Source organism: Calidris pugnax, unplaced genomic scaffold, assembly GCF_001431845.1.
Source record: "Calidris pugnax isolate Ruff unplaced genomic scaffold, ASM143184v1 scaffold81, whole genome shotgun sequence".
NCBI classification, from domain to species: Eukaryota; Metazoa; Chordata; class Aves; order Charadriiformes; family Scolopacidae; genus Calidris; species Calidris pugnax.
Window position 1 is genome coordinate 1,225,502 of NW_015090880.1, and position 27,506 is coordinate 1,253,007.

At 43.2% G+C, this 27,506-nt stretch overlaps 1 protein-coding gene across 2 annotated transcripts in view; it reads right to left on the reverse strand.

Annotated features, from left to right (window-relative positions):
- Positions 1-27,506, reverse strand: part of GRM7 (glutamate receptor, metabotropic 7) — a 292,383-nt gene that overhangs the window by 178,179 nt on the left and 86,698 nt on the right. For both annotated transcript variants that reach the window (XM_014946806.1, XM_014946805.1), the window contains exon 2: positions 10,886-11,102. In XM_014946806.1, coding sequence (XP_014802292.1) covers positions 10,886-11,102 — 217 coding nt within the window. The remainder of the gene's footprint in view (positions 1-10,885; positions 11,103-27,506) is intronic.

Sequence of the window (27,506 nt, forward strand, 5' to 3'; positions counted from 1 at the left end):
ACAGCAATGAAAAGTCAATGAAAAGCCGTCAAAAAAAGCTTCCTGCTGTTTCACATCTGCACCCTGCACTCTGCTTAAAACATGATCATTTAAGTGAAATCCTTCGGGTTTTTTAAGCAGAAAAGTTGTTATATTTGAGATTACCGCACTGCAAGCCCACAGTCAGCTCCTGACCTGCCAATGTAGAACGTGACCAGAGGGTATCGTTCCTCAAAAGTTCTGATCAACACAGCTCAACACGGGCCTTCGTCTTGAGGAAGAGGAGCTATTGGAAATAATCATAATTGAGTACAGACAAATCCTGAGAGAGCACCAGGCTCAGTCCCACGTGCTTGAAATGGTCTTTGCACTGATTTGGTAAAACCACTGATGCCACGAGGCTGGGGTTTAGGTAGAGAAGACCCCGTTTTCCAGCAGATCCAGCATTTGACCGGCTGAAGAAAACTCTTTTTGACTCAGCAGAGAGCAAGAGAAGCTGCTTCTCCTGCTCTGCTCAACCCCAACCTCAGCCCCATCCTGGGGGAATCCATACAAAGCATACAAATCTTGAAACACCAAAGGGAAAGGAAACAGAACAGCCTGCACAATAAACTCCATGTGTATATATATATCTATCTATTTCTTCCCAACATCCTGGCTGTACATGTCTACCATTTAAAACGCCGTATTGCAGTTTGTATTTTCAGCTCAGGTATCTTGTTGAATATACCAGAGCAAATTGTCTAGGTATTTCAAACTCTGCCTTGATAAATAACTTTCCCAGGAATGTGTAAGGGTATTTGATAAATAACTTGATAAATAACTTTCCCAGGAATGTGTAAGAAAAGAGTAGGAACTCCATTGATCATAATTTACTACCTGCTATGATTTAGCAAAGCGGGGTACATATTACCCAGTTCGAGTGACTTTCTCCTCTCATTGATCTTTTGGGTTTTTTAATACCCCAGGGAAGCTGGGCTGGGAAAGGCTTAGAGAGCTCCAGAGACGGACCAGGGGATATTTTTGGCATGCCCTGAAGATCACTAGCAGCGCATGAAAGCCATCTTCCAGGAGTGTGAAGGGTTCAGGGCGTTTGTCACCCTCCGTTGTCTGAGGAAGGATAAGGAAGGGAGAAGGCAGGGGAGGGCGCGTGATGGAAGAGGCATCTTAGAATTATTTATGTGCTGCTACTCCCCCATGGCTATGAAAGCTGTTCTTTGCATTAGCACAAAGTGAAAAGGGACTGTGAAGTATGGAAGGTACAAGATGAGGCAATATTTTGTATTTCCTCCTGGGATGCAGGATTTCAGTGACAGAAACTGGAATAACTTACTGCAGTCGATTATACATTACCCTTCAGATGCAGGAATGTATTTAGAGCTGGTCCCAAATGAAGCCCCAACAAATTCATCCTGCTTTGCAAAGCAGACATATCCCATGGGAAAATCTCAGTGTAATCACAATATTTCTATTTTCCATGGGGAAAGTCAAAATGACAGCAGGGGCTTCCTCTGCAGAAGGTTTGTATGAAATTCATTTTATTCCTTCAGGAAAACTGACAAGATGCTTCTCACCACACACTGGAATAGGCACTGTAGGCGGAGGCGAAATGGGAGCCAGGATTCACAGGCTCCACTTTCCCCTCCCGGGAAGGCTGGGAGGCAGAAAAAAAGCCTAGTGAGGAGCAAAGGCACTCACATGGGATCCTCTGGGAAGGCTGGTTTCACTGTCCCCCCCGGCAGAAAAAATGGACTTGGGGAAAAAATTCTATCTTATCTCCCAGAAGTCTTAAGTTTTCACCATCAAAGTCAAGTCTGTTCCTGAAATCCTTAATTTTTTTTGGTGAAACAAATGTAGTTTTTCCACCCCACTCTTTATGGCAACTCTTCCTTACCCATAGACTTTTTTTTTTCCTGCCATGGCTCAATCTTCCCAACCCCAGCCACTTCTATCAACCTTCATTTTGTGGCTTTTCATCTCTCCTCCTGATCCTCATACCTGTCTCGCTGCTTCCACAGACTTGTTCCTTCTTTTCATTGCTCAGTAAATCTCTGCTTTCCTCCAACTCCTCCCCAAAACAACACCAGCTTTTGCACTTCAAAAGGACCTTCTCCTTGAGCTTCCTAATGCACGTTAACATGCTCTTTGTCCCTTCCCCCAATATTTTCACCACCGTTTATCATCAAATGTCTATGTTTCCCAGAAGATGGACACAGAAGAAACATGAATAGTTGTGCTTCAATTCTGCTCCAAACTCCTATCTTCACCCAGAGGAATGGACTACCCATGAGATGCAAAAAACCTTCCAAAGAACAGACGAAAAAGCCTGGACTGGGATGAATAACCTCCTAAATCTGCACCAAACCAACTTCTTCACCTCTGCACCACGGGGCACGTACACTGCAAAATGCAGGAGCGTTCCCAGGGGGTGTCCAAAGGTACCAATAAAAATATAGGCTCAACAATATTTGTCTCAGCTATGAAGTAACAAGGATTTAACCAATCACTTGCTTTCAGCTGATCCACGTGATACTTTTCAAATAACCACAAAAGCAACGTTTTATTAAATTTGGGGTAACATTTTTAAAGGATGCTGGCAGTTATTTGTTTAGTAACAAGAATTGCCCGTTTCAATTTTATTCTGTCCTTGAAATGCAATCTCCATATGTTCAACAAATGCCATAAAAAGGCAGATATTTATCACTAAAGTGACTTATGCTATAACGGCGACAACAGCCTGCTCCAGCTCCCCAGCAATACCCCACCAAGGACCCAGCTGTGAGAGCTCGTTCAGGAGGACAGAGCTCCTGCCCGTATCAGTGTGGAACTGCTCTCAGAGTCCACATAAGCAGACGCGGAGGAAATCATAATGTCATATCTTTACCTCCTTCTTTCTCCCCAAACTCTATTTTTATTGATTTTTCCTGAGTGTGTTTGAGAGGGAGGAATTACTCAGACCCCTGCTGGCTCCATCACAGAATTATAACACTGGTTGGGCAGATGTTCTGATGATGCTGCCGTGCCACCACCAGGGAGGAACCCAAACCACATGCTCCTAATGACCATCGGCTTCATGGCTGCCTTGAGTAAGATAACAGGAGCCCTATAAATCTACACTGAGTATTTATCTTCAAATTATGACAAAAAAATAGGAAAATACATATATCGCATACATAGCAACGATTAGGTATTTCTTCTTAAATTCAAATTCTTTAATGACATGTTCTGATTTGGTGCCTACGCTCCCTGTGTAGTCAAGAGAGAGAAATAGATGTTTCAAAAGGGCGACTCAGACCTCATCACTCTTGGTTAGCGCGCAGCTGAACGGAGCCAGCTAACGTAGGCCATCTGCTGTGTCGTAGGTAGGAAGACGCCTCGCTGAAGAGATGAAGATTGCTTTCACAATGTTTTGATAACCTAAAAATACAGGCAGGCGCCTCGAGGGTTTCTCAACATCTAAGCCAGGCAGCTGGAGAGCTTTGCCCATATCACAGGGAAGTCAGAAGTCCTATCACCCCCTCAAGGACATCACCCGTTCGCTCCTCTAAATGACATCATTTCTCACAAGTTATTTTAAAAAAGCCACAGCAGCACAGACCATGCACAGAGTAACAGATTTCCTTTGCAAAGATGTGCTTTGTTTTTCCTTTGCTACTGTCAGAAGTACGCTGTACAACTCTAAATGCAACCTGAAACACCCTTGAGCATCAAGTCCAGTGCATCTTCTACCAGAGCAGTTAGAATTAAACAAAAATCCTATTAAACCTGACAGACTGCAGCACACAACACAAGTTGGTACAACTTTAGAAAGCAATAACGATTTTTCTGAAATGGCAAAACATTTCTTATTTGACAAAACATAGGAAGGAAAATAATAGATTTAATAAAGTTGTTATTTAACATAACACCACTGAATACCAAAAGGGACAGACACATAGATATTTGAGAAAAATAGAAAGAAAAATGAAAACCACCTGAAGTGCTGGGATATAAATGACTTGATTTCATTAGTGGTTTATATATTTATTTCTGCTATATTCGAGCCAGACAACAGGCTCTCAAGCAAATGAATAAAGGCCATTCCCATCAGAAAGTACAATCATTTAACACAGCCAAAGACAAAGGGACAGCTCCACGCTGCTGCCTCTCCATCCCCCTGAGTCTTCCATCCATCCTGCGGACACTGAGACACCCACCAGGGAGAAAAGCTCCAAAGGGACTGGTTGCAGGACCAGCAATTCACTGGGAAAACTCCATAAACCTCAAACCATGCCCTATACCCTCAAACTCCATAAACACCCTGGGGTCTTTGACCCTCCCGAGAGCTGAAGACCTCTCACATCTGAAACATGTGCTAAACTCCACACTTGGACAATGGCTGGTTTTCTGAGGCTGGCTGTTGGGCTGCACTTCAAAAAACATATTTATAGACCAATTTTTCAACACGTAAGCTCTAACTGAAACACTGGAGAGCGTTTTGGCCCCTTGGGTTACAGCAGAGGAGGATTCAAGGAACACAGTTTGCAAAACGCTATTCCTTCGGTTAAAAAAATAAATTTATTAATAAATAAATTTATTTCTGTCCACCGCATCACGGTGGACAGAACACCTCATCCCACCTCCTTCCAAAGCAATGACTCACTCCAATGAATATTTGAAGAGTGACTCTGTTAGAAGTTGGGTTATGTTAGCTGCCAGAAAGAACAGAAATCATAGATCATAAATTTTGGGCATCACTAGACAATGTGTGGTATCGTGCATTGCCAAATGTGCTAAGCTTCTCTAATAAATCATAAGTATTTGTCATTTAATAACACAGCCAATGCAATCTTTGCCCACCACAGTGCAACCCAGTTCCAACTGTTTCACTAGCATCAGTAGGACAGAGGTTTCAGTCCCAGGATTTTGACGGAACAGTTGGGTGACATTCACTAACTTTTTCACCTCCCTTTCTCATTCTTGGGCTTTTTTTGAACTGGGGTTACGTTGCAACCTAACTGCTCCTTGTAATGAGTATTCTAAACCCATTCAGTAGGGCTTTAATGGATCAAGGGAAAAAAAAAAAAAAAAAGAGCTTTCATGAACATCAGAATGCAAGGCGAAAAAAAAAAAAAATCAGGATTTTCTACTTGGCAATAGGAACCAGGACTCTATTTGAGACACACAGACAGAACAGTCTCCTCTTCCTTCTTAAAATACAGACAGTTGTACAACTCCCTCGTAGCAATGATTTAACTCTCTCATGTTACCCAGCACTAATTTGTGCTAATGGAATTCCCAACAGACAGCATAAAAATTAAGTTCTATTAGAAAAATGCAGATGCAGGATCGTAGCAGGCAGTGGAACAGACCTAGAGGAGCCTACAAAAACGCTGTGTGAATCACCGCGGGATGATACAGCAGCTCTTGGCTTTTAACAGTGTCAGCTTCCACAGAGGAAAAGCGCTGAATTAGAGCACCATGTCAGGATGCACCACATGGAGGGTTTCACAGACAGTACCACGAGATGATTCAGATCACCCAAAAACCTGAATCAAAAGATTCAGATCTTTTTAGAAACAGAAGTCAGGGTAGAAAACAAATACCAAAGCCTTAGGAAAAGCTGTTATATTTTCACATTTAGGTGGCTGAAGAGGTATAAAACAGTCTTTGCTACCAATAACAAACCCATAGGAAGTATTTTCTGTAGGAAGTATTTAATTGTATGTAGCTAATTTGTAAAGAAAACAAGGCAATAGGAGATTATACAGTTAATGCATGGATTCATCTGATTTAGGTGGAGTGACACTTGCTAGACATAAGGGCTGTGTGTCTCATACAGGTACATACGTGTGTGTACATATGGCTTGTACTAAAAATATACTGAGAAAAATGAGATAAAGAGAGAATTCAAGTTTAAATCAGAGGGTAGAAAAGAAATCCTGTTCAGTATCACTGCTGGGAAAAAAAAAAATCTACTTATGAGGGTAAAGAGAACGTTTCATAATTTCAGGGATTTCTTCTTTGCCCAGAAAATTAATGTTTTTTGATGTTGCCTCTGTTTCTGAGGAAATTCAGCTCCTGCAGCTTGTGCATCCAGGCCAGCCCTGCCACATGCAGATGTTCTCAGCCTCACAGAACAGATGTCTGTGCCGCGCTCGAGGATCATGGAGATGGAAGAATTAAAGAAATGAATAGCTCAAAAAAAGTCCTCAGAAAGAAAAAAAAAAAAAAAAACAAGAAAAGGAGAAAAGAAGATAAAGAGACTGTTGCAAGTGTTGTGCTTCCTATGTTAAAGTGGATTAAAGTTTAGTCTGCTTTTTTGTTCTGTCAAGGTGATGATAGCCTTTTAACAAATATGACACTGCAACTAAAAGTCTTCAGAAGAAACTTCAGTGTATATATAATCATATCAGCTCACTGGTACAAGAGCTTTAATCCTTTTTTTTTTTTTTATGTCTTCAGTGCACAGAGAAAGAAGACATGCTTCCAGAAATTTTCTTCTCCAGTCCTTCCCAATGGTTGAGAACATCATCATCTAAATGACTTAATTCTTGGTTTGTAGATTAAGATGCTCTGTCACTGGCACGTTGCTCTGTGCAAGCCTAGTTTGTGCAAACAAGCAGAACTGTGCTCAAAAATCAGCCTCCCTGAGCAGAAATACTGATTTCTGAGGTGGAGTTGGCCGAGGGAGCCAGGCACAGGCAGCAGAAAGAGGTAAAGGTTGCAGCTGTAGGGGTTTGAGGGACACGGCACCCCTGCCTTAATGTGGAGACAGCACCACAGTCTCCACAAGCACAGCAGCCAGGGTACTCGTCTGTGAAAATGGGTGAGTTTTGGAGAGAAAAAGATGAATAAATGTACACTATGTCTTTCATTTATCTGTTAGGAGGCATTCAAGTGGTCTTTTGCTAACGACTTCAATATATATATTTCTTACAGATAGCAATTAACCTTCTGGTACAGATTAATCTTTAAAAAAAAATCAAAGATGAATTAATCTTTGAAATTCAAGTATTCAGTAGTTTCATTAATAATCTGAAATTGTCCTTTAGATTTTCCATAATTAGCCCATTCCCCTAATTTATTAATCCCACAGACTGCAGAGCATGTTTCAAATCCTCATCTCCTGCCACAATGACATATTCAAACTCGCTTGAAGTACTCATAATAGAAGTCACTTTGTGAAAAATTATTAACTCAAAGGATCAAGCAAAGTCTTTATATACTAGAGCATATTTGAAAACGAAGCAAGGATAGCACTTTCTACTCATCCTCGCAATTCCTAAGATCTTGGCTGAATCAGAAACAAGTCTGGATAAAACACTGAATTTAGGATAATTAGCTGCTCCAGATTTGAGGCCAAAGATAATAAACACGCTGGTACCTATGGACTAAATCTTCTTTTCTGCCCAAACACCCTGATGATGAGATACAAGGCAATTGTCTGTGAGCTAATAAAGACTGCTTATTGCTGGTGTGTCTCAAACTAACGACCTCTGCTCTGGGGCTGTTCCTGCTGCTGGCAGATGCTTCTGGTCCTATGGGGCCACGTAGGGGAGAAGCAACACCGAGACCCTGTTCTGACACCTCTCCCAACTCTGTCCTGCTGATTAAAAGGGTGATGGGGGACAGGAGTCAGGCCAGCTCTGAAATCCCTCCAGCCTCGAAGGACTTAGTGCATCCCCCCTTTGCACTAGGCTACAGAGCTCATTGTGCCACCACTTTGTCTACATGTTTAGGTCCCTGCTGGGGACATCTCCTGGGATGGAGACTGGGAGCAGCAGCTCTGCCCGCACATGGATCTGGTGGTTCTGCAAAGCCTTGCTGCAGCCTGGCTGGGTTCTGAGCTCTGCAACCTCACAACCACCCTCAACCACAACTCTCAACCCCACAGCTTCCAAGTAACTTCTTCCCCAGATCTCATATCAATTTCCCCTCTTCCAGTTTGAAGCCATCACATCCAAGCCCTGAGCAGGGCCTGAACACAGCAATTCAATGGACACGGCTTTAAGCAGAGCACAACTCCTCCTGATGAACATCACATGTTTTAGCTACCTGGAAAAACCTCAGAGTCTGTCCTCTGAGCTGGGAATCATGGAACGGTTTGGGTTGGAAGGGACCTTCAAGACCGTCCAGTGCCACCCCCTGCCCTGGGCAGGGACACCTCCCACCAGCCCAGGTTGCTCCCAGCCCCCTCCAACCTGGCCTTGAACCCCTCTAGGGATGGGGCAGCCACAGCTTTTCTAGGCAACATGGGCCAGGCTCTCACCACCCTGACGGCAAGGAACTTCTTCCCCAGATCTCATCTCAATCTCCCCTCTTCCAGTTTGAAGCCATCACCCCTCATCCTATCACTACAAGCCCTCATAGAAAGTCCCTCTGCAGTTTTTCTGTAGCCCCTCCTCAGGTACCAGAAGGTCACAGAAGAAGAGAAGAGGCAATCTACAGCCTCACTGATTTCTAGAACTAGGTCTTTTGACTAAGGAAAAAACTTCCTCCCACTGCTGTTGCATTTCTGTTGCTTCTGGCACGAGTTTTCTAATTAGCATGGCGTTTTGATTGGCACCCCAAGCACCACGTTAATCTACTCGCACGGCAGCAGCAGCAGGAACATCACGAGCGTGGTCTCCATCCTTTCCTCCCCGTCCCTGCCGTGACACCACGCCGTCCTCGGCTGCTCTTGCCAACCTACTGCATAATTACACACCTTGGCTGGGCCACAGATATTTGGACCCATTTAAATACATTTAATACATGAAGCACCTGGTCTTGGCAACACCCCTTTATCTCGTGAAAGCTCCTGTCCCTTCCGTTCCTCATTAGAGAGGGCTGTTCACTCCATGCATTCAGACACACGGCTCTTGACCACTGAAACATTTTTAAATAGACAGATCAAGGAGCTACTAACGACACCGCAGCCATGAGTCAGTAAAATTATTGCTTCTCCAGGAGGGCTCCTTCCAACCCTGCTATTACAGCAATCACCTGACAGCCTGGTTAATCACTTCTTCTGCATAAAACGTCCCCAAGGAGGCACAGCCACATCAGGCACCAGGAAAGCAACGCCCCCCCCCCCCAGCATCGTGACCCACATCACCCTGCATGCAAAGCTGGTTTAAGAAGGGTATTCTTTTGGTCTTATGCTTTATTTTTTTTGAAGGACATTGAATTACATGTTGACTACATGAACTGCTCTTATTAATTTAATTCTACAGAAGGTCTATAAAATGATACAGTATTATTCAGCCAGAGTTTGTCCTTGGCACAGAGAACACATTTCTGGTATGATTTTGCAACAGTGGATATTTGCAAATAAAGTAAATTTTAAATTATAATGAACACTGGCATTTGTCACTTCCTGCGGTATTAAATCCAAGCCCATTTTCTTTAATACCACATAAATATGCATTCGACTGAACAAGACGAATTTATGCAAATATAGGTTCCTTCTGCGATATCAACATAATGAAACAATTCTGGATTCCCATCTCTAAAGCCCCTTTTTCTTTTAAGCTCGGCCGCTTTCTCCGCTCACTCCTTGGGTGACGCTGCCCACAATGACCCAATGCTGTGGAACCAGCTCTGCAACACCCAAGGAGCTGAAACCTCTGTCGGAGCAGTGCCCATCCCCTCCTGGTCCTTCCCTTTCATGCACTCACTAACCCAGCTGGTGATTCATGGAATTGAGTGACCCGTGGATTGCACTATGCTGGTTTTATTTAATGCAATGCCAGGGCAGCTACAGGGTGGGAGATAATGTAAGTTTGTTGGGGAAAACCATAAAGAGCTTATTCTTGTGCAATGATGAGGGGCTTCTGATCAGGATATATCATTGAAGGCTTCTGGAGATGGGCTTTGCATGTATCACCAATAAGGAATGACATCTTTCACTTATTTTTCCTTACCAGCAGAGGATTCAACTTCAAATATTTAAATCTCCAAACCTTGATGATTCTGGATTGCAAATCAGTTTGTCATGGATTTATACCTCTATTCCCTGAAGTGCCATCTAAAGTCCTCCTACATTGTGGCAGCTCTGGGGAAATTTAGAACTATTTACCCTGAAGAAGAAGATACCAGGATAAGGGTATGAGCATGCTGACATGGCAGTCACACCTTCACGACAGGTCTGCTCTATGTTCTGTACCAGAACAGGAAAACAAGCTGTAAAAATTAGAGATTTCTATCAACAAATTTATGATGGTTTGACTCAATAGCATAAGCCTGACTCAGCACAAGACACAGCATCTCCCTGTCCTCTTGGAGCATCTCTCATGGACACTGGCGTTGTCCAACACCGTTTGGCCTTCTTGGGACACCACTAAATGAAACCAGTAACAAGCCAAATGCGATGCCTCACACCACAGGTCTGATGTGCCTCGCACCACCCCGCTGATTGCGTTGCCTCCATACCCCTGGTCAGTAATCTTTGAGCCTTCAGGTAAAAGATTATGAATTTTCTCAACTGAATCACTCAAGAGACATGCGAAAGAAAAGCAACACAAATCAGACAGCGATCTGAAAGGTGAACAGCAACAGCGCGACACAAGTCAATGTCTGGTAACAAACAGTCTTCACAGAATTGCTAGCTGCAGAGAGATAAAAGCTCAGCATTTTCAAAACTGTCGTCTACCCATGTCAACATAACATAATGCCATCCAGAGGAATAGCAGGAACTTGATAAGATTCAGGATTTTTCTATTTTCTCCAGAAATGATTGAAAAGCACTAAGGTTTCAAACTCTCTGAAACTCCATAAGCGATTTAGGAATGAGAGTATCTAGGAGCCATTACAGAGGCATTGCAAAGACCTGGAGCACCTTTAGAATCAAATACACGTTCCAGAAAAATAATGTAACATTTGGTACAAAATAACATTCATTACTTCTATAGCGTTTTCTGGAGGGAGGACGGGCGTTGCCTACCTGCCTCTCTGGAAATTTGCATGAAGGACTCGACTCCTTTTTCTCCATAATTCCCTTCAGATGCCAAAGTGGACACATAATTCCATCCCAAAGCTTTCACAATGTCCACCATTGCTTGTGCTTGGAAGGAATCTGGAGGAACCACACGTGAGAAGAAATCATAGCGCCTGTCATCACTCAACTCTGGTGCAGTTGAGGCATAACTGATTTGTGGGATCTGTAGAAAAAAATAATTTCTGATAAATATACATATTCATATACTCATTGCACTTCTTGCAGCAGTTAGCTAAAGCAGTTAGCTTCAGCTGAGCCTCGGTTCATCTGCGTTGCATCCATCTATAATTCTCCACCATGTTCCTTTACAACGTACCAGTCAAAGAAACAGTCTTTTCATCGACTTCAAGTCACACACACAAAAAATCATTAATCAACAGAAAACGACTGTATACGTGCACATTCATAATTGTTTCCCCTTTCAGGCAATCTTAATCAAATACAGCACACACAAACCATTTTTCTCACTCTGTCCTTTTATTGGAGTTCTGGTTTTACTACCATCAGGTTATTTGGGATCCTGAACACAACCGAGTTTCCGTCTCTACCTCTCACCGCTGGCTGAAAGCCAGAAGGAGCCTTCATCCCTTTCTGGAGGATGAAGAAGCTCTTAAACATTAAACTGCAACTCCAGGTTTAAACAAAAGGATGTTTATTTTTGATTCTTTCTGATGAAAAAGATTGTCAAGATTGCTGAGCACGGACATCTCCTTCCCACAAAGAGAACCTGGCCAAGGTTCAGCCGGGCATGCTCTAGTGCCCAAGATTACTGGTTTGTGGTGGGGTGCTGGGTTTTTTTTGGTTTTGTTTTTTTTTTGGTTTTGTTTTTGTTTTTGTTTTTTTGTGGTTGGACTCGATGATCTCCGAGGTCCCTTCCAACCACTATGATTCTGTGTCCTAAGACCCTGCCTGCCCACAGCAAACCAGCTCTCGCTGTTCCTCCTCACAGCAGAGCACGACGGAGGCTGATGGTACTTGCTGTAACAGGAGCACAGAACATTGTTCAGGGCTATTTTCTCCTTGATAACAAAGGTCCCTAAGCAGTTATCAGGCTGACAGTATGTTAATCCCCAAACACATTATGCAATTGTTTGAGTAACAGTCTGGGACTGTTCCTTAAATTAAGGAACCTGCCATAATTCTCACTTGAGATGCCAAGGAGGGGAAAAAAAAGATTTGCAATATACACAAACATGATCATATATAATGATTTGAGACTTCTAGACTGCAGAAAGGTCAGTATTTCATGCCTCAGTACAAGCATCTTCTGCATTCTCATATTCTGCCTCTGCACAGCATTCCTACAAGTATTTATTAGCTCTTCTGCCTTCTCAGAAGAATAAACATTATATTTCCCCAGGCTCCACACTGCGAAGGGCTCGGCGCCGTCGGTTCCCACAGAGGTCAGTAGCAGACAAGAGCAAATGCAGTATTTCTACAGAATCTGCCTTGTATCTGCACATCTGCATGGACAGACCAACTTCTACAGCAGAGTAAAAACAGACCCATGAAGCAAAGGACCCAGCAGATAAGAGAACTTACCCAAACCATCCATCATTATTAAATACCCCAACGCTTGTTGAGACGCGTTCCTGTGTCTAAAGGCAATATCTACTGTTTTCTTATAAAGCATAACAAACCATTACACGTGACTTAATTAAGATTTGATTAACTTAATTCAGTGTCATCCTTGAGCCAACCACGGCTCGTGGTCGCTCTTGCCCCTGCAGGACCCCTGAGCAGGGGGTGGGCTCAATCGGGGCCCAGGACCATCCTTGCTATGAATTATTAAACCTAAATAAACACTTAAACTTCCAGCGGGTGCTGGGGCTGTCACTGTGGATGCTGGAGAACTGACTCCCCCATCACTTGGCACAGTTTTTCCTTTGGATGCGACGTGTCACTCCTTTGCACCGATTTAGACCCAGCGTGGTGGCTAATCAAGCTGAAAGCTGGGATGCTCTGGGTTTTTAATGCAAGGCAGCAGCCTCCTCAACAAAGCCTTGCCAGATTTGTTTTAGATCTGTGGCTTCTGGACAGCACGTCGCCTGCAAGACCTTCCAGTGCTTCAGTCACAGAAAATTAAAAAAGTTAAAATTGAGGCTGCGGGGAAGAACCCAGCATGGCGTTGACCACTGGTACATGATTTACTGGCTCAGGATTTCGCCTGGGGGCCAGCAAAGCTTGGGGACCACTCTCAAAGACAAATAGATCGATTACACCAATTTATCAGGGTTCTTTATTTTTAATCTACCTTAGGGATGACTTTCAGCTAACACCAACCACTGCGGCTGCACAGGAAGAGCTGGGCACCCTGGCCGTCAAAAATAATTGAAATTCCTAATTTGTCTGTGCCTGCAATTGCTCTTGTAATAAATGACTGGTGACATTTTAGGATCGCTCTCTTCTCATTTGTACAAAGCAGCTAACGGAGCTTGCTCAGCTGCTTATCAGCTTAATTCATCTATTCATTGGATGGTATTATATTAAGTGGAACAGTTAACCAGGCTGGCTTTATGGGTGCTGTTTACCCGTTATTAATTAGACAAGCATCAGGTTCACAACACACAGTCCCACACACAGAGCCGCGCTGATAGTTGAGGGCTGCATTTTTAGTTATAAATAAAAGAAAGGGTGAAAAATGAATTTTTACCCAGGGCAAGTGTTTGTATTCCAACATGCCAACAACTGCTTTTTCAACTGAAAATCAAAAGGAGCATATTCTGCACGTGTACAAAAAGCAAAACTTCTACAGAATTTGCTCCATTGCTTATATTACTAAAGAGACTTTTTGGTTTTTTAGTCTTTCTCCTCTGCCCATAAAACACTAAGCATTTCTGGCTGTTTCAATCACTTGCAGTATAAAAAGCACATATTGGGAGTTTTTACCAACATTTCCTACAGGATACCTAAAAGTAACATGAAGCTTTATGTATGAGGAGTAGAATTTTCATAAGATTTTGTCCAAATACAGGGAGAAAAGTACTTAAATGGATACAATATAGATTGTAGAGTTCAACTTTGTCCAGTATGTCAGACACCTATGAAAGATGTTTTCCCTTCCCACACGCCTCCCCACACACGCAGGCAATATCCCAGATGTCCAAACCGAACATCTGTTTGCATCGGCTAAAATTTAACAATTTGGCATTTCTCCTTCTCTTCCCTTTTTAACGTTCACACCCAATTGGATGTGGACAAACATCCCATTGACTCAGCTGGAAACCTTTCTCCTGTGCTTCACACCGCATGTTCCTCTCCGTTACTGCCTTGTTTTTACTGAGAGTGACTTCAGTTTGGGAAACACAACTCCAGTCACAGCCCCATGGCCAGGCTCCCTCTCCTCTCAAGATCTCTTCACAGGGCTTACGTTCATCACACCAACATCCAAAGGACAACATTCCCTGCTGCTGTGTGCTGATGGCTGCTCACTGGGTAACCCACAGACACGCACCCTCAGCTCCTGCCAACAATGAAGTGCACTTGAAAATAAAAATGCACTGATCTAATTCATCAAGACCCAACCCCAAGTTGGCCAAAGTCATCCAACTTACACACTAAATGGCACTTAAATAAAAAGGTCTGCATTGCCCCTTTCCTATAGCTTTGCCTGTTTTTACAAGTCTTCAAACACATCACTCCCCTTAAGCCATGCTCATTCTCGTTTTGGTGCCACAAAGGTCCAGGTTGAGACATCACATCCTGCTGCCGTAGGAAGCCCTGGGACGCCAACAAAGCCAGCAAACATTACAGTGACTTCATGTCAGGATCACAGCACAGTATTTTAAAAGAGGCTGGTTTGTTGTTGTTTTTTTTTAATTAACCAGATAACTATTTTCTGTCTCTTTTTCTTTCATTTTGGTAAAATCTGCTTGTCATTGGTCTCTCACATTGAAAATTTCAGTTTAAAGCCTCAGGTTTTCTCTTCCATAGCATTTTCCTACTTTCTGTTCTGAAACACGTTTGGAACATCAAAAAGCTCCAGGGAATTACAGCTGCTCTCCAAATGGCTGTAACGTCTTGGCAGAAGAGTTGTGATCCATAAAGCTCAGGGGATAAAAATCCCCCTGGCCCTTACGGAGCGAGGCTGGGAGCGGGAAAAGCCTGTGCTCCTCCCTCATGTGTGGAGAAGCAGCATCTTTCCTGAGAGCCTTCACCACCAGAAGACACTCGGAGCTTTCTGAAGCTTTCCCAAGGCCACTTGGGTGTTGGCAGATGAGAGGGCAGATCACCCGGGTGGGAGGAAGATTTTCCTGAAGGCGATTTTCGTGTTTACAGGACGATGGCAAACACCCCAATCCGAGCGGGAAAAGCCTGTGCTCCTCCTTCATGTGTGCAGAAGCAGCATCTTTCCTGAGAGCCTTCACCACCAGAAGACACTCGGAGCTTTCTGAAGCTTTCCCAAGGCCACTTGGGTGTTGGCAGATGAGAGGGCAGATCACCCGGGTGGGAGGAAGATTTTCCTGAAGGCGATTTTCGTGTTTACAGGACGATGGCAAACACCCCAATCCGGAGTTCTACACGTCGCTTCCCTGGCTGATGTTCTGATTACACTGAGAGTCAATGATTAATGCCGGGAACGTTGCATTAGTCAGTGATTAATTAATGTTAATTTATTTTTAACATTGAACATTATTCTTCATTTATTTAATTTTCTTCTGTTAATGAAAAGCTCTCTCTGGGTGACACTTGGCTGTCTTGCTTGAAAAGCCAGGCCTGTCTGTGAGCAGCTGCACCAAAAGCCACAGCAGAGAACACTCCAAGGACCAACACGTCCCTCTGATGGTCTCCTAAGTCACTCTGTGCAACATCAAACATCAGCCAACAACAGGTCCAGAACTGTGGATTCCAGAGTAAAAAGCAACCGAAATACTAACTTGTTCCAATCCTCCATTTCAAACTCATTTTTTGTTATCGCCTCATCCCATGTCCTCGTCCCCTCATTGTTCTCTAGACCCTTCTTTTCAAGCAGAACAAGAGAAAGCGGGGAGGTCCTCACTAACACCCAAGTGTCTCAACTGGAGACACACACGAGACCCAGTGCCAGGAGATGGCCCAGCTCTCTCCAGAGCTGGGGGAACTGCCAGCACATAACAATTGCACCATAACACTAATTATTGCTGCTCTGCTACTTCCAACGGGAGTGAGCCAGGCCACCGTCTCCTCAGTAACCTATTAAAAGATTAATAAAATGGTGCACCTGAACCCAACTCACCAAGTGACAGTAGTCAGGAAACTTCAGAAAAGGCAATTTCCCTAAGAACCGCGCGCAATTAAGATAATGCATGAGTATACCTGTTGAGATATTAATGAGCTCCCACCAGGGTAATATTAAGTTCACAGTTTGCTGCATTTTTACTTTCAGTTTCCTATTAACTTTTACTGATTTGACTTCCTGACAATAGACAAAAAAAAAAAATCAAATACCCCACTTCGATAAAACCTCTTGAACTCATCTTACGTGGCAGCGCGGTGTCAGTCTACACAAACTGCACATTCCTGCCAATGACTTAAGTTTACAGAAATAAGATGCCTGAAGACTTTTCCCTTGGCTGCAAAACCCTTTGGTGGGAACTGATGGATGACTAACAATCTCCAATCTGTTTAGGTCTCAGCTTTTATTCGTGTAGAAATTTCTCATGTCAGGACTTAATCATCAGTTAGTACAACTACCCTTTTTTCACCATTTACATCTCAAATTGCATAACAAACAGCTTCAGCATCCTGTGAACTGCATGTAATTGTTTTCATTGCCTGGAATTAAAATTATCTGAAGTTTCTAACTACACGTTTTCTCTGGGCAAAACTCCTCTACATTTTCACAGTGTTCTGAACAGGAAGAAAATGTTACCCGAGATACAAAATAGGATGAGATTATGACTCAAAACTGGCAAGGATAATAGGAATGAATCTTTCTGCCCATCCCCACTTGGCTGGAGGGGGAATGCAAGCTCACTCCACTTCTCAGGAGCTGGTGTCCGTGGGGTGGTCTCACTGGCCAGCACACTGATGGGGGGGCGGGGGGTGCAGATAACAAATAATATCTCTGCATTTTGTTCTCCTCCTCTCCAGCCCTTCCGGAAACTAAGCACCATTAAATCAGTAGCTTTAGGTAGATTTTTCTGGCGGTGTCAATCAAGCAGCAGGTGCCCTATTTCTGTCCTGAAAGGTGCATACAAAAACAAATATGACTGCAATTCTTGCTCTGGGGCTCTTAAAAGACTAGGGAATAATATTCCCAACAGTCTTAGGTAATGATAAGAACAAATCCTTTCTAAAGTGCTTTGATAATCCCTCCTTATTATGTTTCATGATGAAATTTTAGACGTAGTGCTTTTCAAGCTGATTTTTATACTCAAGAATCAAATGTTGACAATAAGAAAATGAGGCAAAACAATTAATAATAAAAATTTTTTCATGTGGATCAGTTTTAAGAGCAATAGAGAGTATTTCTGCACAGCTCTGCCACAGGCTATAAGGTGTTCACTTATGGCAAACCTGCAAAAGTCAGACCACAGGAGCAAGTTCCTCCGAGCAGTGCACAAAAGCAGCACATCTAAAGAAGGGCATTTGTATAACAGAACATTTTCAAAACCATTAATCTATTTACAGTTCACATCAGTTTCTCTCACTCTGTTTACCAATTACTAAAGCTACCGGTGTTCAAACAAGGTCCTGTTTGCTCACATCACCACCTCTCTTATTTTATCCCACAGTGAATTCCTAATGATGTATTAGAGATCAACACAATCACCTACAAGGGAATTGGATAGATATTTCATAAGGTACAGAAATACAAATATCAACAACATAAAATACAAATGAGAAGCTGAGCCTGGAGGAGAAGTGCATTCAATAAAACAGAAATATCTTCAAGAACAACAAAAGAAACACTAAGAAAATAAACCCAATGAATGATTCATCTACAGGAATTTTGCTTACATTCAAGTTGGCCCGTTCCACCAAGCCTCACCATGCTGTCCAGCTCCCACTACTTGTCCAGAATTATGACTTCAGCTAATGGGTGAATGGATCTTCTCTCAACTTGACCTTAGAGACCACAAGGACTATTAACATGTCCATCAAACAGAGTAAACCCCACTTTCCACAACATTTTAAAGGAGAGATTTTCAGAAGTGCTCAGCATCTCCAGGTGAGGACCGATGTCAGAGCTCCCAAACCTCATGCAATTTCTATTTTTTGGTGGGAGTTTCCAAGTGTGATGGCAAAATTCCATATTTATGGAGAACTAAAGGTGTTCCTGACAAATTGTCAATGAAAAGCTGGATGAGGTCATTGCTGTGTGGACCTCTCGGTATCAGAGAATTCAAGAGTGACAGTGAGAGGAGAATAAAGCAGTGTCAGGAAGGGTAATGGACTGAGAGAACACGGGGAACTACAAGGAGAAGTCATCTGTAATTTCATCTCACCGAGTTGTCGTGCTGCGCAGCACGGACTCCAGCTTCAACACATCATGAATAAACATTAGAAGCTCCACGCAGATTGTGGGGTGGAAATTAAGAGGGAAGGCCAGTCCTATTAAAGGGCTTAGTGTAATTGAAGAGAGCAGTAACAGACCTCAACCAAGCTGCTGGGAGAGCGCCGTGCCTCCGCTCTGCCGCCCAACAACATGGAGCCAGGCGCTGCACCGTCCTGCTTCCAGGGGATGGCTCTGCTTAATCAGACCCTTTAAAATTCACAACTCCTTGATTACCAATATTATAATGGATGCAACCCATTACTGAAACAAACACCTCCAATGCTGCAAAATATAACTGCCACTGGCTTTCTAATTGAATGCATTTATTATTTTTTTTTAATTCATTTCCAACCTGAAAAGAGCATATGAAAGAGCCCATTTCCAGGCACATAAATCAACCTTCATCCCCAGCACAACTGTCATAGCACTAAAGTATAAAGACATCCCGAATAATATTGGCCAGCTGGGAGTATTTTCCCATATCTACAAGGTCTCTCCTGCTTCCTTTTCTAGAATAAGAAGTACTTGTATGAATTACTCCAGAAAAAAAATAATTGTAGCAATTAAGGGAACAATAATTATAGCAATTAGTACTCTCCACATGGCTCACAGGAGCGTTTTATCAACTCAGACAGAAAGCAGGAATGAAAAAAAAATGAATTATAAACACATAATAAAATGAGAGGTTTCCATAAATATGAAATATCCCTATATTTCATCTTGATGACCTGTGCTTAGAACCAGGTCTACTTGTGATAATGATGAGCTTCTGGCGTAGCTTGGGCTTCTATAGCTGCCAAACAGGACATGATCTCTTAGCTTTTAAAGGCTAAAAGATCCTTGGACACATGACGTGAAACCAGGATCCACAATCTTAATAAAAATTTGTCTTAGGATGAAAATAAGCATTTTATCTCCTCACAAGGCTGTATATAATACTGTCCTCCTAATAAATAAGGACATAACACCAGTCTCAATGAGCTTACATGTTGTGGATTAGGAATCATCCATTTATACTTTCACCATGGACACTTCCCTTTGTCTATCCCGTGTGTTGAGGTGCTCAGGCACACGGAGACAGATACCTGTGTCTCCTCAAATGCATTCCAAATGGCTACCACCTACAAATTCTTGTACTGAGTCCATTTATAATGAACCTACAGCCTCATTTCCCTTCCTACACAAGCATAACTGAAACTGTTATAAAATCCTTTTTTTTCCCACGACACTGCCCTCATCTCGGAGCAAGGTTCTCCCATTCCCCCACTGCCACAGGGCAGGAAAAACACTGGAAATAAATCAACTAGAGAAAAAAAAAAAGTCCTATCAGTCACACTTATCCATTATCCAGTAGGAGGTACAAGAGCAAAGTGGGTAGTATAAAGCATGGCTTGTGATTCCAGGTTTTTATCCCTAAGGCAAGGCCACCCACCCACATTACCTTCACATGAAACACGTGGCCATCCAAAACCTGCCCAAAAGCCTTCTGCAAAAGGAGAAGCAAACAAAGGCACGAAGCAGCAATATGGATATAACCTACTTTCCTGAATGTTTTTAAATTCACAGCTCCACTAAGTGCCATTTCTGCAGTTAACAGTCTAATAAGCTTTTCCATGGGCAAAGAGCCTTCTTCATAACCAAGCTCCTTTGAGCAGGGTCTATGATCCAATTCAAAAAGTTTCTGATTCTTAAAAATAATTCATTCAACCCTTTTGGACCAATCTGTGCCAAAAAGCACAGTTCCCCCTGCACTGCTGCTACAAAAATAGAACACCTTTGAGGAAGGCAGAACAGGATTTCAACACCACTGTCAATATTGCACATTGTTTTAGAAATAGGTGAGGCCCAAGTGGAATTCAACCTTCCTTTCACTTTGCGTCCTGTAGAGAATTACCTAAATAAAAATCTCAGCCTACGCTGTAGCTTGGACACAAAAGCTTCATACATATTGAAGACTGCTCCTTTAGAGACAAAAGCATGTTCCTCTGTGTATGTAAAGACGTCATCTTCTTTAACATTTCTTGGCTGGTTTGTTACAGCACACCTGCCCCAACATAAAAAAAAATAGGTTCTTTTTGTTCACGGGTATTCTTCCTGTTTGCAAGGCCATTATCATCTGAATTATTAGTTTTCCCAGTAAATTGTCATACCTTGAGACTTTTTTTTTTGTTTCAAAACATTCCTTGAAAAAAAAAAAATTGCAAAAAACCTACCAGAAATTAGTGTTTGAATTTACACTGAAATGGCAAAAGCCTGTTGGATGCACACTTGCCTGATTTTTGTGTGCAAATTCTTCACTGGGCATAAAGCTGCATTTACGTGATCCTGACAAAGATCACTTCTAAGCAATCACTTCTCAGAAGTAAAATTCGTTTTTATTTATATTATATATATATATTAATTTCTCTTGTTTTAGCTATATTTTGATATAATAATATTACATTCGGAATTCAATTTATTTTATTTTTTTTAGTATTATTATTTCTAGCCCTAGATATCTAAAGATCCTTCTTTACTTGGGGCAGACTCCAAATGCCCCCATCCCTCTGCACGTCACCGAGATGCATTTGTGCATCCCAATTTGTTTTATTTTTTTTAGTATTATTATTTCTAGCCCTAGATATCTAAAGATCCTTCTTTACTTGGGGCAGACTCCAAATGCCCCCATCCCTCTGCACGTCACCGAGATGCATTTGTGCATCCCCTGATGCAGGAGGAGGCACCAGCTCCTTCCCTCAGGCTGGCTCTGTCCTCCCTGACACAGGGATGGGCACAGACAGACAGAAGCCAAAATCTCCCCCAGCTGACACGACACACACAGCCAGGGACAGGGAAATTCTTACAGCTCCCATCTGCAAACAGAAATATTTATCCACTGCACCAGAGAGATTATTGATAATAAAGACAAAGGCACACATACCGTTATGAAACTTCAGCACTTAATATTTTTAAGTGAAATATTTAACTTGTTAAGAATTTTAGCTGGCTTGCCCATAAACTAGCAAGGCCATAAAGCTGTGCTGGTTTGCAGATCTTGGGGATGAGATATGACCAGCACAGCACATTTATATATACTAGTGCATATTCATTGATTTTACAGTATTAACTAGAATATTCCTCCTAGGATACATCAGTTAAAATATCAGTGCTGATCGCCCATCCATTGCAATGCACGAATGCACAGCTCTTCATATTTTAACTCCAGCCCTGATAGAATGAAAGCTTGAGAGCAGCATTAAAATAATAGATGGCACTCTGCTAGAGGTAATTTGAAATCTTAACAAAGCATCAAAGGATCTTGTCTGTTATGAGCTAATACTTCAAGCCAATTTTTAGCTGAACTCACACAAGGTGATGGGAGTACAGGGACCCTATCACCTTTCTAATGGCCACATTTTTGTAATCATATGGTACAACAAAGCTGCTTATGCAGCAATAGTCTTTTCAACCTCATGCTGTGATTTAAATTCAGCTTACAAATAGCATATATGGATATTCTGTCACACTTTTATCCCATGACACACCACAGCATCTAAATCATAATTGCAAAGATATTATATGAAAGAGAGAGCATGAACAGCTTCAGAAGAGGCATATTCTGTATTTCTCAAGTTTATGCTAAAGCTGAATCTGCTTTGGGGGTTGTTTATTTCTATCACAGCCCAAGAAAGCAGAAGGGTTACCTCCAGCAGATAGAGCAGGCAATGGTATTTCAAAGGGGAAAAATCAAGGTCTGCCCATTAAATGCTACAGATAACAAAATAACTGGTGTCAGAAAGCCAGCTGTATTTGCACCACATTGCTGAGAGTCAGATGAATGTCTGTCTAACCCACCAGGCACTCGGGCAATGGGAGAGGGTGCTCTCTCAGACAGCGGCACGTTTGGGAGAGGCTGGCATCAAAGTCCTGCACAATGGAGCAGAGGGAGACAGGGCATGGCAGGTTCAGACCACTGCCTCTTCCGTGGCCTCAACTCACCCTTCAAGATCTTCTAGATGCCAAAACCCAACCCCTTTGAGGACCAGAGCCCACAGGGTCACAGCCAAGACATTCTCAGAAGGGTCATTTCAACCGTTCAGAGAAGTACAGAGTCCACATGTGCCCTACGCTCAGTTTCGGGACGTGACAGCAGCAGGTGGGTTTGTTTTCTTCTCCCTTTACATAAACAATTTCCATACCCTGTCTACGTTTCCAACACCGGAGGAGTCGGTCGCTGAGCAGTGATGTATCTGCACCAAGGATATGTTAAGCACAAACACACTTGCAGTGATTGGAGCTCACGCATCCAAACACAGATTCACAAATTCTAATTATTTTGAAAATAAATCAGAACCAGAAGCTAAACATGGCAAAGCAGCTTTTATGTTTTATTTATGTGTACACATTTCTCCATTCATCGCAAACATATAATTGAACCTTATATTGTCTATGCATATTTTAAAAGGTTTTTAATCTGCAAGTATAAATCTCATTGATTTTGAAAGTAGCCCGATAAAGACAACAGTAAAGACTTATTCAGCAGACAGGCTGAAATATAGAAAAGCTCAGCAGCACAACATCATTTTCTGAAAGTAATACGCAGACACACACAAACCCACGACAGTGGAAACAAATTGCAGTGCGGTACAATGCGAAACAATCATCCTTCAAAGCTTGGTTATTAGACTAAATGAAAGCTGTCGCGTTAGTATTTGAGCCTATCTCATAATTGCATTTCTAGACAAGCATCCGTGGTTATGTTGTGGAAAATAAGGCTGTGATTTGAATATTTATTCCTAAATTTTCAATATAGCAAAGTGTCTTCATAGTCAAGGAGAATAAAGCCTATGGCCTTCTTGTCTTCAGAGAATAATACATCGAAAATCTGTCAATATGAATTTATCTATATTAAGTGTTTATTTACAATCTCATTGTGAAGTTAAACTTTCGGCAAACGGCTGAATATTATGAGGAGCAAAACTGAGTTCCTGTGAGTGACTTTCACTGAACAGATATTGCAAAATTCAGAATCTATACTCATAGAAATGTCTCCAAGTGGCCTTCATTTGAACAGGGAGCCTTCAGAGTAAGACATCCTCCCGCTCCCCTCCCCGAGATCCTCCACAAAAAACCCCACGAGGGTACCAGCTGCATTTCAAGCAGTAAAACGGTGTTTTAAACAGTGTTTCTGGAGCTCACTTCTTTCTTTATTTCCTTCCATATAATACTGGAAGCATTTTGCTCCTGAGCCTGCGATGCTCCGACGCGCTGCCGGGAGCACAGGTACCCGCACACGACACTTTGCCTGGGGACCAGAGGAGTAAGGAAACACGCCATGGCCTCCCATTAACATCCCAAATATTATACCCAGGTCTCATACTCAGTGGTAGTGATCAGGACGGGACTGAATACACACAGCAGATTATCCCATGACTGCCTGGATGGTGCCCGTTTCCCTTCCTGCAGCAAATTGGTTCCTCCAATTGCTAGAGACAAGTTATGGCCTAAATGAAAGCAAAAAATTGTCTCCTACAGCAAGTGAAAAATACTGCGTGTGGGGAAGAATGTAACTATGAATTTTTATTTCATCTCCCTTACAAATAGTGTGGTGACCAGGAAATTCCTATCTACAACTTCAGTAAATATATGATACAAATGTGTTCTCAATCTCAGATATCTGGAGCAGTCTCCATTTAAGAATAGCATTTACAAGACTTGTTCAGACGTGTTCATTAGCGCTAAAGCAGTAGTTCTGGGACATCAGAGTTAGCTTCCATAACAAAATCCTTGATAAATTATTCCTCTCTATTAGAAGTTTTCACCTGCTGCAGCAACAACAACTCTACCAGAGGAAAAATCTTGCTGTAAACCCAGAGCAAGAGAAATTTAATGCAGAAGGCTTTACTGTAAACAGATGAGCTACATAAACTACTGCCAGGACTAACCTTGAACTACCAATTGCATGAGAAGGGTACAGGTACGATGCTGTTCCACCGACCTCTCGGTGAAACACAACATTTATTTCAGAGCTCTGAAATGTAATCAGGGGAAAGGCGCTGCTTTCCAGCAAGCTTGCGCTTGTTTTTCATTTTCAGCTTTGACAGGTTTAGGGTTTTTCAACCAAAACAGCCGGGATGGGAGGAGGCAGGCAGTGGGGGAGCAGGTCCTGGTCCCCCATGGCCCCGGGGAGCCCAGGGCTCTGCAATGCCCAGCTGGATCCCAGCTCCCCCCAGCTCCCGACGCAGCCACATCCCCGCTGCTCCCCGACCTGAAAAGCCAAGACAGGAAAACCCCAGGCACTGAAAAACTCCAGCCTTTGACAATAAGCTTCCCGTCACCTGAAATCACTGCAGCGAGGCTGGGTGTCCTCCTAAAGGACATTCCCCAGGTGAACTCCAGCTTTCCAGCACCGCTGACTCCGGCTGCATCGGGCAGGAAATCAGGTCTGATCATCAGGCCCGGAATCCTTCCCTTGGGAATCTGTCATCTCCCAGCTCCTGCCATCACATCCCCACCTGGTTTTCCCCCTGCCTGGCCCCAGGAGCTTTACCTCCTCCTTGGAAACGCTCACAGGGCTGCTCTCTGCATTCTTTTTCCGTAAACTTGTCATCTTCAAACTCATCCCCACACGCTTGGGGTCCATCCCCTGTCAGAGCTGTCTGCCCCGGGGTCCCCACGCACCCCAGACGTTTCTCCCATGGCATCCTCCTCCCCGGCACGGGGCAACCAGCACAGCCACCTCTGCAGTCACTGCCTTCTCCTGAGAGCTGCTCCTCACAGCGGGAGGGACCCTCGTGTCCCCACACAGCCCCACTCCAATGCCTGGTTTCCCTGGTTTTCCCACCCGAGCACCACCGGTTCATCCCCCGAGGACCAGCATCCCATCAGAGGCAGGGGCTGCTGAGACGAGCGCTCAGACAGTGCAAATGTGTCCCAAACAGCACCCACAAGGGTAAAAAATCCACTCCTTGGAAATAAGAAAGTCACGGGCAGCTTTTAATATCCCTTCAGAAAGTCACTTCTGCCAGGAGACTGCGCCGACCCTGGCTGCGGGATGAGCTCCCCCAGCCAGACTGGGTGATTATATTTAGACTGCCTTTGATTTCGTGTTTTCTTTAATCCAAAATAAACATTATCAGGAGTAAAAAGGCCTGTTGTGTCCTCTGAGCATAAGAAACCGAACAAGGTCCTTCAGGACGTGGACTTTGGGCCTAAAGGAGAGCGAGGAAATGCGGCAAGAAGAGATGTAAGTGAGGATGGATTATAATTATGGGAGAAATCTGCATTTGACATTTCTTCGACTACATAGACAAGAATTATAGGACATACTGAAGTTTCAATGAATGTCTATACCTTTTATTTCCTTATATTTCATCTCTGGCCTTCTACAAAGTGCATCATCACCATGTAATTCTACATGTATATAAATATTTATGTATTATTACAGGAAAAACACAAGGCAATCACGCTTTTACCTTCACTGGTTTTCTTCACCTCAACATTAAGCTTGCCAGCTAAATAATTACATTTCTTCTTATCTAACTTGTGGGAAAACAAATTTAATAACAGAATACAGCCAGAAAGACAAATACTTAGGGGAGAATAATTTTCAGACTTAAACTTCACAAGCTCGATAGATTATTCTGGACACTGGATAATTACTCGGCATGTCTTTATCACAAAAGTGCCCGGACATTCTAATTAATCCAAATTGCTTTCTAAGGGCCATGTTATTAGACACATGCAGAAACAACCAGATATAGAAATATATTATTTTTTTTTTTAAAGGTCTCTAGCAGCTTTTGGCACCCTGATGAAAACCACACCAGAGGGGCCACCGACTCCTTCCCCCGCATCACAGTGAGCCCAGAGCCAAGGGGGGGAAAGGAGCCCACGGTGAAGAAACAAGAAGAAACAGCCAGAAGGAGCTGCAGGGCTCGGCCCATAGAGCCTTTTTTTTAAAAAGACAAACAATATTGACAAAACAGAGAGGGGAGGGTCAGTTTGTCCCCCTCCCTGACGAGCCAGCCCCAGCAGCCTGGGTACCAGGGGCCCATCGCCCCAGTGCTGTGGCTTCCCAGTCCAGAGAGATACCAGTCCTCTTGGGCCACTGGGACCAGCAGGAAAAGCCTCTGGCCATTAGGGCAGCTCCTTGCAGCAGCCACGCTGCGACTGCACTGTCATGACCCAACAAAATTTGATTCTTCTTCAACGACCTCTTATTTATTTGTTTATCTACCTATTTATTTAGCACTCCTCCTCATGGAAAATTATGACTTTCAAGCTCTTTTTTCACCTCCAAGTGAAAATAATTTCTGAAATATTCCCATATGCAGTGGAGCACAGGGCTCCTTTCAGAGCTTCTGCTGGTCCTCCAGCCTGTATCTCAGCAGGATGCCCTGGAGCTGAGGGCCAGGAACCAGAGCTGGTGTGGCTGGAGAACCAGAGCTGGTGTGGCTGGAGAAGTGCTGATGGAAGAGCCGTAACTCCCTGCCTCATTTCTCATACAGCAAAACATCACAGATCAGAACTAATCCCTTGAGCTAAAGGAGTGATGGTAAACTGAGTCGCTTACAGGATTATGGAAAACTAGAAATTGCCTATGTTCTTCATGAGATTACTTTTATCATCATTTGTCCTCTTTAACAGCCTTATGAAGTGTGATTTTCCTTGAACCAAATACAAACTTTCAACTACTTAAAGCTTCTGTTTAAAAGAAGGCAATGCCCCCAGTTCGGGGCAGCAATCTGCCCAAACACAAACATTGCTTCCCCAAGCAATTTTCGGCATTCCTAAGAACCACCTGCAGCCGCGGAGCAGACCAGAGCCCCCAGAGCCCCCGCCGTGGCCGGGAGGGGAAAATGGGAAGAAAAAGGCAAAACTCGTGGGTTGAGACAAAGGCAATTTAGCAGAAGAGAAAAGGGAGCAAGAAAACAACAATAAGAGTGACAGAGGAATATACAACCACGATTACGATACCGCCACTTGCTCACCTCACCCTGGACCCCCCAACCCCTCTCCCCCCCTGGGGGTCACCTCCTCTCTCCCCCCCCCTCACTGCCTGTCCCCCCCTTTCCCCCAAAGCTCTGGCTGCCCCCTGTCCTCACA